The sequence below is a fragment of the Dendrobates tinctorius genome, unplaced genomic scaffold (assembly GCF_039654945.1).
Source record: "Dendrobates tinctorius isolate UK_male_01 unplaced genomic scaffold, ASM3965494v1 ptg000177l, whole genome shotgun sequence".
Classification (NCBI taxonomy): Eukaryota; Metazoa; Chordata; class Amphibia; order Anura; family Dendrobatidae; genus Dendrobates; species Dendrobates tinctorius.
This window is the reverse complement of record NW_027361844.1, coordinates 4433979-4448769: the sequence shown is the minus strand read 5'-3', so window position 1 is coordinate 4448769 and position 14791 is coordinate 4433979. Positions and strand designations below refer to the sequence as shown.

The 14791-nt window shown below is 45.2% G+C and overlaps 1 protein-coding gene across 4 annotated transcripts in view; it reads right to left on the bottom strand.

Annotated features, from left to right (window-relative positions):
• Window positions 1-14791, bottom strand: part of LOC141054238 (caspase-8-like) — a 221199-nt gene that overhangs the window by 165466 nt on the left and 40942 nt on the right. For all 4 annotated transcript variants that reach the window (XM_073551482.1, XM_073551483.1, XM_073551484.1 and 1 more), the window contains exon 5: window positions 6974-7024. In XM_073551482.1, the coding sequence (XP_073407583.1) occupies window positions 6974-7024 (51 nt within the window). The remainder of the gene's footprint in view (window positions 1-6973; window positions 7025-14791) is intronic.

Here is a 14791-nt window from a genome sequence, read left to right as displayed (position 1 = left end):
GCATGTGCCATACAGCGCCCCCCTATCTGTCACAGGGGTCACTGCATCACAATAGATAAAGGATAAAGCTGACAACGGTTTTCCACGCAAACACAAATACACAAATAACACAGCACTAAACGGTACGGCGAGAAGTGATGGCTATGTGGCCATGGTATAGCTGGCTAAAGACCCTTGGACTAAACGGGGATATGAACAACGGAGTGTCACTTACCGGTCTCTGACGTCCTGCAGAGTTGGTGTCCGGGGAATGTCCGGGCTGCACCTTAGCTGCCGGGTCCAGCCAAAGAACAGTTGCCAAAGGCTTCAGAAGTTCCTGCGCTCTGGTGCTGGGTGGGCGATATAGGCCCCGTGCCATTCCCTCAACGCCGGGGTTGTCTCGTAGGGAGGCGAGGTGGCCGCAAGTCTCGCTGTACAGGTCGCAGCCACAGTATGGAGCAGGACAGAGGCGGCCATGGGTCACGCTGTACAGGCCGCAGCCGTGGTATGGAGTGGGGCAGAGGCGGCAACGGGTCTCGCTGTACAAGCCGCAGCCGCGGTATGGAGTGGGGCAGAGGCGGCCGCGGGTCTCGCTGTACAGGCCGCAGCCACGGTATAGAGCGGGGCAGAGGCGGCCGCGGGTCTCGCTGTACAGGCCGCAGCCATGGTATAGAGCGGGGCAGAGGCGGCCGCGGGTCTCGCTCAGTATCCTCCTCACGCTGCTCAGCACCTTTCACTTCCCTTGTCAGGTGGGCCCCCGTCACTGCTGTCCCAAAAGTGCTGACTCACTCTCGTTCCTGGACGCCACTTAGACTCCTCCCTCCTGTCTCTCGTCCCTCTCTCTGCTGAGTTCCGCCTGCTGGTCTGCACTGTTCGTTTTATAGTCGCTCCGCCCCCTTTCTTTGACCCGCCTCCACATTACCTGGTCAACGGTCGGTCCTGGCCTGTAATTGTTCCTCCAGGGAACGTACCCCTCGGGAACTCAAGTGACAGCCCTCCTAGTTCCGGCCCGGACACACGTTGGGCCCTTTTCCCGGGGCCCTCTCCCCTACACTCCTCCACCCTTTTCGCTTGCCAGTCTACGGGCGAGGGCTTTGTGGGGTCTGTGCACCTGTCCTGTCGTTGGAGATGTGTTTGCCATACAAACTGGTCTTGTTCGTAACGTTCGGGGGGTTTACCAGCTGTAGACCGCTCGGAGCATTGCAGTTGGTGTAGTGGAGTCATCTGGGATGGTGGAAGGCGGTTGGATAGCTGGGGTCACGGGAACATTGACCCTTGGTGAATCGGCTTTTGCTGTTGGGTAGTCTTCATCTTCTTCATCATCCCAGACTGCTGGTGCTAAATCCGGGGCCTCCGGAGGGATTTCAGATTGCTCGGGGTCCGTGGATATACAGGGCCGCAGCATGTTGCGATGGACTGTTCAGATAAGTAATTTCCCTTCTTTTTCAGACCAGTGCTCCAATTTGTTCTGGGGGCGTCCCTCCCGTATGAAGACGCGATCCCCCACTTGGAATTCTGTTGGCTACAATGTGGCTTTTCCTGGGTGCTCGAGGTCTCGGAGCCTTGTTTGTCCTAGCCTGTGTAGAGTCTGTAGATGATACCGGTGATCCCGGACCCACGAGGAGACCCCTGCCCACAGTAATTTTTCGTCTGGGTCCAACTCTACCTCGGTGATCCCTTTTCCTTCTCGGCCGAAGAGTAACGAGTATGGAGTGTAGCCGGTGACCTGATGAACCCGGCTATTGTATACCCAGACCAGCTCAGGGATGTACTCGGGCCAACGGGTCTTTCGGTCGTCTTCCAGGGTACGCAGCATTTGGATTAGGGTCCGATTAAACCATTAGCAGGCCCCGTTTCCTTGCGGGTGGTATTGTGTGGTCCAAGATTTGTCAATGCCGTACAGACAATATAACTCCTCCATTACTTTTCCCAGGAAGCAGGCACTCTGATCCGAGTGAATACGTTAGGAGCAGCTATAGACTTGAATAAAGTTCTTGCAAATGGCATAGGCAGCAGATTCCGCCGTTTGGTCTCTGGTGGGGGTCACCAAGGCAAATTTGGTAAAATGGTACACCCTAGCTAGGCAGTGCTCATATCCCTGGTGGGCTGGGCCGATGGTCAGGTAGTCTACCATTAATAGCTCGAGGGTTGCCATTGTTATTATCGTCTGTATAGGAGCTCTTTGCTCCTGTGGTTTAGTCAGTTCGCATTGACGACATTTTCTGCAGATCTCTTCCACTTCGGTTTGTAATTGGGGGTGGTAGGCTATCTGCTCCAGCCATTGGAAAGTCTTTTGAGCCCCAAAGTGAGCCCCTTTTTCATGGGCTTCTCGGGCAATTTTAGCCAGCCGGGCTCCCGGTACTATCACTTGCTAGGTGACTGTTGGCTCCGCTCGCAATTCCACTTTTCAATACAACAGTCCATTTTTGATCGCCAATCTCTCCCACTAGCGTAGCATTAGTAACAGGGGCTGGACTACCACAGTCGCAGAGGTCTCAGCTGCGACAGGGCCCAGAGTCATTAGGGGCCCGATCACGGAGCTGAAGCGCTGCTCATTGGCTGTGTAGCTCCATTCTTTGATTGTCTGCCAGGTTGCATTTAGCCTGATGATATGGCTGTTCTGTGGCACAGGACCTGTGATGAGGTCACAGGAGGGGAAGAGTCAGGGGTCCCATGATCAGGGGCCTTGATGTATGCAGGACTCTACTGTGCTGGTTGTCATGGTGCTGGTTGGATGAGGGTAAGTTTCTGTGTGGGGTCAGGAGGGGTTTACAGGGTGGATGAAACAGAGCCGTGTGTGTACGAGGTGTATGGAGTGAATATGTATGTGCATGGGGTGTGCAGAGTGGAGCCATGTGTGTACGAGGTATACGGAGCAGAGCCGTGTGTGTACGAGGTGTACGGAGCAGAGCCGTGTGAGTACGGGGTGTATGCAGCAGAGCTGCGTGTGTACGAGGTGTGCAGAGCGGAACTGTGTGTGTACAAGGTGGACAGAGTGGAGCCGTGTGTGTACGAGCTGTTCGGAGCGGAGCCATGTGTGTACAAGGTGGACAGAGCAGAGCTGTGTGTGTACAAGGTGGACGGAGCAGAGCCGCATGTGTACGAGGTGTACGGAGTGGAGCCACATGTGTACAAGGTGTGCGGAGCCACGCGTGTATGAGGTGTGCGGAGCCGCGCGTGTGCGAGGTGGATGGAGTGGAGATGTGCATGTATTTTGGCATTGGGGGGGCCATTTGAAAGTTCGCACCAGGGCCCATAACTTTGTAGTTATGCCACTGATTAGTAACATGTCCCGAGAGAGTGTCATTAACGTAAGGGGCAATTTCCCCATCGTCCTATTGCAGGCGTACTCATTTGTCTCTGGACTGCTCCAGGATGCCCCTTGTCGGTCGCTCACGGGACTGCTCTCTTGCAACCACCACTGTTGTGAGTTCATTTTCCCCTTCACTACTGAGGCCCGAGGAACTCCCTCTTCTGGTGAAGAAAGGTAGTGAGCCTGATTGTCAAACACCTGGGGCTGATGATGATGACTGGCTGAGTGGAGTTAATGACTGGATATAAGGCTGCCGACGCCCTTCTGGCCTGCGGGTGATTTCTCTGTTGACTTCTAGGAAACCAGTCTGATTCCTGCTCATCTAAAGCTAAGATTTCTGCTTTGCCTTTTTGCATTAGTGTTTTGTTTTCCTTGCTTTTCTGGATTCTGCCATTCCCTGCTGGGGTGAGCTGAATCTCCTTTTGCCTGTTGCTCTGTCTTCAGAATATTCCTGAGTACTGACATAGCCTTTTTTGAAGCCTAGAGTCTTCAGGGCCAATTTTACTGTCAGTTGTTGGCTCTAATTTTCATAGGGTTTTTCACGGATTGCAGACAGCAGCCTTCCTGTCCTTTCCTATCTAAGCTAGCTGGCCCCATCTTTGGTTTTCCACGCAGGGAAGCCAAATATAAATACACAAATAACAGCACTAAACGGTACGGCGAGAAGTGATGGCTATGTGGCCACGGTATGGCCGGCTAAAGACCCTTGGACTAAATGGGGATATGAACAACGGAGTGTCACTTATCTGTCTCTGACGTCCTGCAGAGTTGGTGTCCGGGGAATGTCCGGGCTGCGCCCTAGCCGCCGAGTCCAGCCAAAGAAGAGTTGCCAAAGGCTTCGGAAGTTCCTGCACTCTGGTGCTGGGTGGGCGATACAGGCCCCGTGCCATTCCCCCAACACCGGGGTTGTCTCATCGGGAGGTGAGGCAGAGGCGGCCGCGGGTCTCGCTGTACTGGCCGCAGCCGTGGTATGGAGCAGGGCAGAGGCAGCCGTGGGTCTCGCTGTACAGGCCGCAGCCGCGGTTTGGAGCAGGGCAGAGGCGGCCTCGGGTTTCGCTGTACAGGCCGCAGTCGCGGTATGGAGAGGGGCAGAGGCGGCCACGGTCTCGCTGTACAGGCCGCAGCTGCAGTATGAAGCGGGGCATTGACAGCTACGGGTCTCGCTGAGTATCCTCCTTGTGCTGTTCGGCATCGTCCACTTCCCTTGTCAGGTGGGCCCCTGTTCCTGCTATCCCAAAAGTGCTGACTCACTCTCGCAACTGGACGCCACTTAGACTCCTCCCTCCTGTCTCTCTCTCCGCTGAGTGCCCCCTGGTGGTCTGCACTGCTCGTTTTATAGTCACTCCGCCCCCTTTCTTTGACCCGCCCCCACGTTTCCTGGTCAACGGTCGGTCCTGGCCTGTAATTGTTCCTCTCGGGGACGTACTCCTCGGGAAATTGGGTGACAGCCTTCCTAGTTCCGGTCCGGACACACGGCGGGCCCTTTTTCCGGGGCCCTCTCCCCTAACCTGACATGCTCCTGGCATGTGCCTCATAATGAATCAGGAGCCCTGTACTCCACAGTAGTACCAAGATGGCAGCAAAGCAGCCCTTCAGCAAGCCTCTGGCTGTCATGATAATCCAACAGTGTGTCATGATTGCCTTGCAAAAAGCAATGGGACCATTCAATTTAATTTCCATTGTCAGAGACTGACAGCAGTATTTAAATAGTTAACAGCATCGATCGGAGAGCTGCTCCGGCCACTGATGTTAGTGACAGATGACAGTGACTATGCAACATAACTGGCTTATACTGCATGTGGTGGGAGCTCAGCTATTGAGCCCCCTCCACACACAGTGATCCAAGTGCTGATGCACATGTATATTATTTTGTGCTAAGGGGCTACAAAACTCACCATTTTATGCTTCTATAATGTTTGGCTTTTATTTACACCACAATTTCCTCTAAAAACCTCAAAAATATGAAAACTTATAAACAATGAAGCCACGAACACTGAGCTTTGATCCAAAAAATACATCCTTTATCATGAAAATAAATCATGAATATTTCTAACCTGAAAGTATGGCAGTTTTTCAATATATACAGTATATATATATATATATATATATATATATATATATATATATATATACAGTATATATATATATATATATATAAATAAATGAGTGTATGTGTGTGTGTATCAAGCCATGCCCACTCCACATAGCCCCGCCTACTCTGCATAGCCACACTCACTCCACACGTAAAGCCCTGTATAATAAATATCATATATATATATATATATATCATATGCACATCTTCTTGACCACAACAGGTTACATTGCCTGTGTTGCTCTTAGACACCAATTACTAAGCATCTTTCATTTCACCAGAGCTGTTTAAAAGATGAAAGCTGAGCTGTGATTGGTTGCTAGGAGCAACAGTTTTCCTTGTAGAAAGATGTGGTAACTGAGGCCTATTATTCTTACATTTCTATGGTGTTATCGTTCTTCTGTAAAGCTGGAAATAACACAATTTATTACCGTGCCAACACAGACCACCCTCTGACATAGACTGCAGGGGGAACCCAGAATCAGGAAGCATGAAGCATCCTCATTAACTTAAAAATTCAAACACAGATTAAAAAAAGAAACATAAGACATATTTCTCCAACTCAGGTATCATTTTAATCGGTGTAACAGCGCCAACGTGACAATGTTGGTTCTGACTGGATGATGTGGGATATTAGGGGTAGTAGTCCGTTGGCTCTGACAGGATGATGTGGGATATTAGGGGTAGTAGTCCGGTGGCTCAGGCTGACAGGATGATGTGGTATATTAGGGGTAGTAGTCCAGTGGCTCTGGCTGACGGGATGATGTGGGATATTAGGGGTAGTAGTTCAGTGGCTCTGGCTGATGGGATGATGTGGGATATTAAGGGTAGTAGTCCAGTGGCTCTGGCTGACAGGATGATGTGGGATATTAGGGGAAGTAGTCCGGTGGCTTTGGCTGACGGGATGATGTGGGATATTAGGGGTAGTAGTCCAGTGGCTCCGGCTGATGGGATGATGTGGGATATTAGGGGTAGTAGTCTGGTGGCTCTGAAAGGATGATGTGGGATATTAGGGGTAGTAGTCCGGTGGCTCTGATGGGATTATGTAGGATATTAGTTGTAGTAGTCCGGTGGCTCTGGCTGATGGGATGATGTGGTGGGATATTACGAGTAGTAGTCCAGTGGCTCTGGCTGACGGGATGATGTGGGATATTAGGGGTAGTTGTCTGGTGGCTCTGGCTGACGGGATGATGTGGGATATTAGTGGTTGTAGTCCGGTGGCTCTGACGGGATGATGTGAGATATTAGTGGTAGTAGTCCGGTGGCTCTGGCTGATGGGATGATGTGGGATATTAGGGTTAGTAGTCTGGTGTCTACTGATGGGATAATGTGGGATATTAGGGGTAGTAGTCTGGTGGCTCTGGCTTACGGGATGATGTGGGATATTATAGTGAATGTGGCTATGCGGAGTGGGCGAGGCTCTACACTCAGCTTTATATATAAATATAATCACTATAATTTGTTATAACTAACCACAGTTAGTTAGTATGCCTGGGCAAAGCCAGGTTCTTCAGCAAGTAATAAATATGCTCCAATTTCCGAATATCAGGGTGTCCATTTACTTATGGGTTGTCGCAACATATACATACCTTGAATAGCCATTTTCTGAAATTTAACGTCTAAACCTTTTCTTTGATTATCTGCAATATGTGAAAAGTAAAATCACTCTAAAGCACTGACATTCACAAAGGGTTCTACTACACATCATATTAAAGTAATATTTGATTTTTAGATATGCGCCATAATGTCTGGTAAATGCAGATCCCACCTCAGGGATCCACACCATACCCCAAATCAAGGGCCCTTAAGCCCTCTCCTATCTGGTGAGAAGACCATTGACCTCAACATCAATGTGGAGGATAAATCAAAACGAACACATCCAGCCCATGAACAGCAGCGCTTCCCAGGACTCCCATCCAAGGATGATATATTGATTTTTTCTTTTTTGTTATTTGATAGCAGGAGATACAATATGTTTCGGATACAGTATATATCCTTCTTCAGGTATCATAAAAATACAATACATTTGTCTGTTCTTCTCTCCCAAACAGGGTTTTTTTTGTTTTTCGATCAATGTGGAGGATGGATGGAGAGGTGGCTGTGCATGTGCACCTGTCTTCATTCACTTTTATGGGGGTCATGGGAACAGCTGAGCATGCTTCCTAGGCTAGCACTGCGTTCACATTCTATCCAATGAGAGAAGCACCAGAAGCAGAACGTGTGTAGAAGCCACATAGGCTAAGTTCCCATGATGAGCATTTGGAGCGTTTTTGAAGCTGTGTATTTTTAGTACAAGTACGGGAAAGTGGATGGTGTGTATAGAAATCTCATGCCCACTGGGCTTTTTTTTTCTTTTTTTTTACACAATGCAAACTGATCTATGTTGTGCTTTTGAAATCTGATATACGTCAATTTCTCTTGCGATAAACATGCATTTTATCTTTTTGGATTTTCTCTATAGACTTGAAAGAGAGGATGATAATCCGCAGGTAGAAAAACACAAATGCATTTTTAGATGTCAAGGGAAGGGGAGAGGGAGTCATCAGGGGATCATACTGCAAATATGCGAGGATCCATTTTAGTGAAAATGGCTTCTGGCGGGTGTCGTGCCTGCTATTAATTACAGCTTGAAGGACTTGGGGAAAGAGGTAGTTTTACAGAACCGTCCAGATAAAATTAAATTGTTTTTACTGAAAAATTTAAAACGTGGTTAAAAAAAGAAAACACCTCATGGCCTGACGCATTTCTAGCGTACTGGGACTTCCTTAGTCATAGGATATCACATTGAGGTAATCACAAGATATATAAAGATACATTAATCCTATCACTATTGTGTGTATTAGTCATTATAATAACCATCAGGTGTGTTTGCCTCAAAAGAAAATGTGGTTTCCAATGCAGTTAACCCCGTTAATGCTGTATGTATGAGCGTGCATATGCAAGGGTGTGGCAGGTCCCCTCAGCTGCGCCCTCTTCTTCTCAGTGTGGCCCCCGTGCACCTTATATAAATGTATTCTGCATGTGTTGTATATGTCATGCCATGTAAATCAAATTGTCTTATATTGATGTGTTATGTCTTATATTGTATTGTGATGTTCCCCTTTAAATGACTGTATGAGTTAGAGACAGTCAACAGTTAAGATTATGGGCTGGGCCAGCAGCAGAGCGGGAACAGGAAACTGCTGATTCCAGTTTAGTGAGAAGAGAAGGTAACCTGTGGGGAAAAGCTGTGTCGGCCTCGTCTATCTATGTACAAGGGACTGGGGGTGCTCGCTGACCGTTTGCTCAGTGGACTCTGTCTATGTACTGTGCCTATAAACATCTCGGCCATAACTACCCCCGGTTGTCCTTGTTACACATACATGTAATAACTTTAACAGCATTTCCAATACGCAAGAGGAAAAACAAAAAAAACCTAAGTGTGGAAAAACAAGGCAAATTTTAGTTAAAGACAGCAAGTGGTGCCTGCATACTGAATCCTGACTCCAGATTCTGATATTTTGAAAACCTTGCAGAGGCTAAAAATAAAGATGAAAGGCATGCTATGTCACACCCAAAGCATTTCCAAACCCACTGGCACACCACTTCCAAAGTAGATTTCTTTGCAACAAAGCAGTATGTTTGCATAATAAAAACATGCATCTACCCGTATTTCCATAAGCCACACACATATAAGTAATTTGAGGGGTGTGGAAAAAATTACTCATTCAAATATGTTTTTTAACACCTTCCCGACATTGAACGTATCCATACGTCATGGTCGGCTGGTACTAACCGACCTTTGACATATGGATGTGTCATAGCGATCTTCCGAACACAGGGTGCTCTCACCGCTCCCAGAACTTTAACCCTCTGAATGCTGTGATTGATATTGATCGCAGTATTTAGCAGAAAGGGAGCCCCCTCTGCTCTTTGATTGGCACCCGGGCGACGTCTCGGCGAGGGGCCGATCATTGCCATGGTGACCCGATTTCGTCAAGACGACATCCAGGTCTCTAGAGCTAGCAAAATTGATAGATCAAGCTCAGACCTATTTGTTCAAAAATCGTACCAATAAAAACATCAACTCCTCCTGTAAAGACAAGTTCTCACATGATTCTGTCAGACGAAATATGGAAAAATTATAGATCTCAAAATATGGCGATGCAAAAACTAGCTTTCCCCGCCAAAAAAAGTCTTTTAGTGTGTGACAGCAGCCAAACATAAAATAGGATACAAATCTGGTATCACTGTAAGCGCACTAACCCAAATAATAAAGTCGTCTTATCGCTTATACCACACGAGGAATGGTGTAAGAAATAAACAAAACCAATTCTTCACCTGCTGTTGATTTGTTCATTCTGCTTCTCAAAGATCGCATTAAGGCTTGGCACACATTTATCCTGCGTTCTGCATTGATCGCTTACACCGAGGTTTCTGTGTAAATCTCTGAAATAGGTGATTCAGACTGAACCCCTGGTGGAAATGAGGCAGATGCACCGTGGACGACGTCTGACCTGTGATCCGGTGCTGTATGTCTTTTTAAGCATACATAAAAGCAAGGTCTGCCACAGTTTTGTATACTTCTAAAAAAAAACACATTACTGAACAGACACCAGAGGGAGTCCAGAGTAACTCTGTTGCCTCATTAAGTGAATGGATCCTTTCGGGGTTTCATCTGAATCACGTCACTCTGAGATTTAGATGGAAACCCCAAAGAAAGTATCCTTATAATTTCCTAAAAATTATGTGTACTGTATATGTTTCAAAAATTGTGCTGATGTAAAGTAGACATGTGGCAAATGTTATTTATTAACTATTTTATGTGACATATCTCTGTGATTTAAGGGCATTAAAATTAAAAGTATAAAGAAAAAAAATGCCAGCTCACCGATCTTCAGAAAGTGCACGGAACTCCGTCCTGATTAGACACATTCATGTGAAATTTGAAGACCAATTGTTCCAGCTCTTCCATAAAAAAATCCTTTATTTTGCTTGATGTTGTCTAATAAGCTGATCATGTTTTTATCATGATAAAATAAAGGAATTTTTCATGGAAGAGCTGGAACAATTGGTCTTCAAATTTCACATGAAAATTAAAAGTTTGAAAATTACAACATTTTGTAAATTTTCGCCAAAGTTCGTTTTTTTCACAAATAAACGCAAGTCATATCAAATAAATGTTACCGCTATCATGAAGTACAATATGTCATGAAAAAACATTCTCAGAATCAGTGGAATCTGATGAAGCACTCCAGAGTTATGACTTATAAAGTGAGAGTGGTCAGAATTGTAAAATATGGTTCGGTCATGAAGGTGAAAAAAGGGCTTGGTGTTTGAAGGGGTTAAAAAAATCCATATGTTAGTTGAAGGCAGCAAATGGTACCTGTCTTCTGGATTCTGATACCGGATTCAAATATTTGGAAAAAGGAAAATTAATGTTAATAAATGTAAAATACCGTAAGTCATTTTTATAATTGGGATATTTAGTATCCAGTGTCGGGATTCAGTACACTTCATGTAGCGCGAATTACTTCTGCCAGTTGCCACCCCTGACAGGACAGGTTACTTTTTCAATGACAAAAAAAAAGAAAATTAGAAAGATCATACATAGGTATAGGTATCATAAGATCATACATAGGTATGTGAATGGCAGAAAAATGTTTTGCTTCTTTTTAATAACCCCGGTTGTTCCCGATAATATTGGCTGTGTGTTCTTATTCTTGAGTTTTCTAGTAGTATAACCTTGGTAGCAAACTTTACAAGCTCGACATTCAATACAATATATGATCACTATATGATCCAATTCGTAATTGATTAATGACTTGATGTAATATTTCTTATTCTGTCCTGAAAAAAAGAATAACTTTTTGTATGCGTCATAATTACACACAAGGTATCTGTTCCCACAGCTTCTGTAAAACCCTTTTACAAACAACCAAGAGGAGGCAGCTCGAGGTTGGCGTGATAAGCAGTATGTTGTTTGCCAGCCTATTATACAACCCCTTTTGGCTACACATCTGCAACCCCCTTTAATGATGGTTCGTAAAGTATTGTCTTGGTTCACAATAGGGAGATATTTAAAGTTAATGCTTTTGATAACCTTATATTGGGGGCAGTAAGATGTTGAAACTGTAACCAGCGTAGATTCAAAAGAATCATTACCTGCTTGTTTCCCTTGTAGTAAACTAGGACGTGATAGGCTAGCAACCTGTCTGCAAGCATATTTTACAGTTTTGCTTTTGTAGCCTCTATCCAATAATCTTTACCTGATAATGGAAGTCTCAGCCAAAAAACTCTCCTCACCTGAGCATATGCGTCTCGCTCTAGTGAATTCGCCCCTATGGATGGCCTGAATAGTGTGCTTGGGGTGTGAACTAGTGGATAACAGAATTGTATTCTCCTAATTATCCTTTCTGTTAAGGGAAGTGTTAACGCTGCATGTGGTGTTATTTCTGTTTACTAATATGTCCAAAAAGGGAACTTGAATTGAAGGGGTACTGCATGTAAAGCGCAAATTGCATTGGTTGGTATTCAAGAAAATGTATTAAATCCCCTCTCCATGCCAGTAGCATGTCTTCCATATATCTTATGTAACAAATTATGTGTTAAAAAAGGATTTTTATCAGAAAAAAATAAAAAATTCCTCCTGCCATTTACATAAATAATACAGCATCTGCAAAAAAAATTCTTACTGAAAAATGAAAGAATTATGGTGCATTAAGAAATCCAATGTTGATGAAATGAACTTTTTAATGGTATGGAATGAGAACTGTAATTGTCCAGGTGGTATTTTATAGCTATTATAATAATGTAATCATAATAATTTTATTTCTATAGCGCCAACACATTGTGCAGCGCTTTACATTTTAGAGGGGACTTGTAAAATCAATAAAAGACATTGCAGAATAACAATAATCACACAAATCAACAGTTACCAAGAGGAATGAGGGTCCTGGTCACAAGTTTACAATCTATGAGGAAATAGGGGAGACAGGAAAGGTGGATGGTAACAATTGCTTTTGTTGTTCTGACCAGCCATCATGTAATAAATTGGGTGTTAATGCAAAGCTGCAAGATTATGGCTAAAGCATGTGGGATGGACGATTAAAGATTTATAACGTCGCATGTAGTGAAATGAAAATCTTGTTGCCACTGAAATTAATTGAAGATTTTGAGAACTGAAGATGTATCCCTCAAATAAACTGGGGTACGCGGGATAACAGGCTGAAGATGTTCATCTAGCCACTGGCCAATGTTTTCATTAAAAAAAACCCATGTCTGAGATTATAGGACAGATGGGAGGTGGAAAAAAGTCCTTTTGCTCTTTTGGAAGTCCATTTAAAATCAGAGTAATGGGGTGATCAGGTTATAGTCATCTGGCAATTTTATTGGTAATAGCTAGAGATGAGCGATCTCAAAGAGTAAAGGTTGGCGTCCGTACCAAACACCTACTGCTTGGGCACGGAGACCAAACATGGACTTCACCAGGTACTGTAGTTTGTGTTACTGTTCCAGTTCGGGACCCCCAGGGACCGGGTCTTTGTCGCTTGGGTTCCCCTTCAAAGCTGACAGCTGGGGGCTGCAACCCTCACCGATGTTGCGTTTGCAGCCACTCATTCATCAGTGGTTCTCAGCCTTGGCGGTCACATCTTGGCACCGTCCAGGTTGAAAACTAGCAATCTCCAAACATGGATTATGGAGTGGGACAGAACGATGGACAGGAGAGGGATATTGTTGTTTTTTTTTTTTGTTTTATTACAGGAGACTTTGGTTTCAATGGAACGGGCGTTAGGTGAGTATAACTGTTTTTGTTTTTTTTGAATAATTAAAAGGAAAAGTGTATTTTGTTTTATTTGAATTAAAGTAATTTATTCTGGCTGTGCCTTTAATTACCATATATGTAACTATAGGATTAGTAATGGATAGGTGCCTTATAGACGCCTCTCCATTACTAATCCATGGGCTTGATGTCACCGAACAATACAAAGGTGACATCAACCCCACAAATATTACCCCACTTGCCACCGCTAGAGTGCAAATAGGAAGAGCTGGGCAAAGTGCCAGAATTGGCGCATCTAATAGATATACCTTTTCTGGGCAATATCCATGGCCTCTTACCAGCCTGAGAATACCAGCACCTAGCTGTCTGCTTTAGCACGGCTGGTTGTCAAAAATTGGGGGACTCTCATGTCATTTTTTAAAATGATTTATTTAAATAATTAAAAAAACAGCATGGGGCCCCTCTATTCTTGAAAACCAACCTTGCTAATGCTGACAGCTGAGGATTGCAGCCAGCAACTGTCAGTTTTGCCTGGCAAAAATATAGGGGAACCCATGTTGTTTTTTTTAATTATTTCTTTAGAGCGCATGCGCCGACTGATGAATACTCCCATCGGCCACTCCTGCTCTCGCTGTTATTAGCAGCAGCAGGCGTAGACTAATGGGAGCAGTAGTCCCATCAGCCCACACCCATGAACGGAGGTAAACTTTATACCGCCGATCACAGCTGCGGTCTCACGCTGTCATTTGACAGTGTGGGAACCGCAACTGTCTGAATGGCAGTAAAGATTTTACCTCCATTCAAAAGCTGTTTTTGCCATGCTGTCATGCACATGACAGCGCGACAAACACTGGATGTTCTGCCCCCTATTCAAGTGAATTGGGTTGGGTTCGGGTCTGGGTACTGTTCTGGTACCTGAACGTGAACTTTTGAACTATTCGGCCGAACCTGCCGTACCCGAACATCCAGGAGTCCGCCCATTTCAAGTAATAACCCCTAATTAACCTCTAAATAAACGATCATTAACGCAAATGGACAGTTCACATTTAAATGACATAGTGGGATCAGACTTTAGTGATTTGTACGTGACGGGATCTCTGAGAATAGCTAACTGTAAAAACAGTGTCAACTACAGCTACACAACCGCCCTTATCAGCCTGACATATAGTGATGTTATGATTTGCCTCTAAGCTCCTGATGGACTCAAATTGTTCATCATTTAAATTGCCACGGTGTATCAATGAATTTGTTTATTCTCCTGTTCGACGAGACTCTGGAATAAATCCAATGATGGAACTCTGGCTTGTAGTGAGATTTGATGGAATAACTGAAATCCTATAACTGCCCATTCATTATAGGATCCAATTCAAAGTACCGTACCTGTTCTCACCCACAAAGCTCTCCACAGTGCAGCACCCCCTTACATCTCCTCCCTTATTTCTGTCTATCAGCCTAACCGACCGCTGCGCTCTGCAAACGACTTTCGACTAACCTCTGCACTAATCCGCACCTCCCACTCCCGACTCCAAGACTTCTCCCGCACTGCGCCAATCCTCTGGAATGCTCTACCCCAAGAAATTAGGACTATCCACAATTTGCACAGTTTTAGGCGTTCCCTCAAAACGCATTTGCTCAGAGCAGCCTA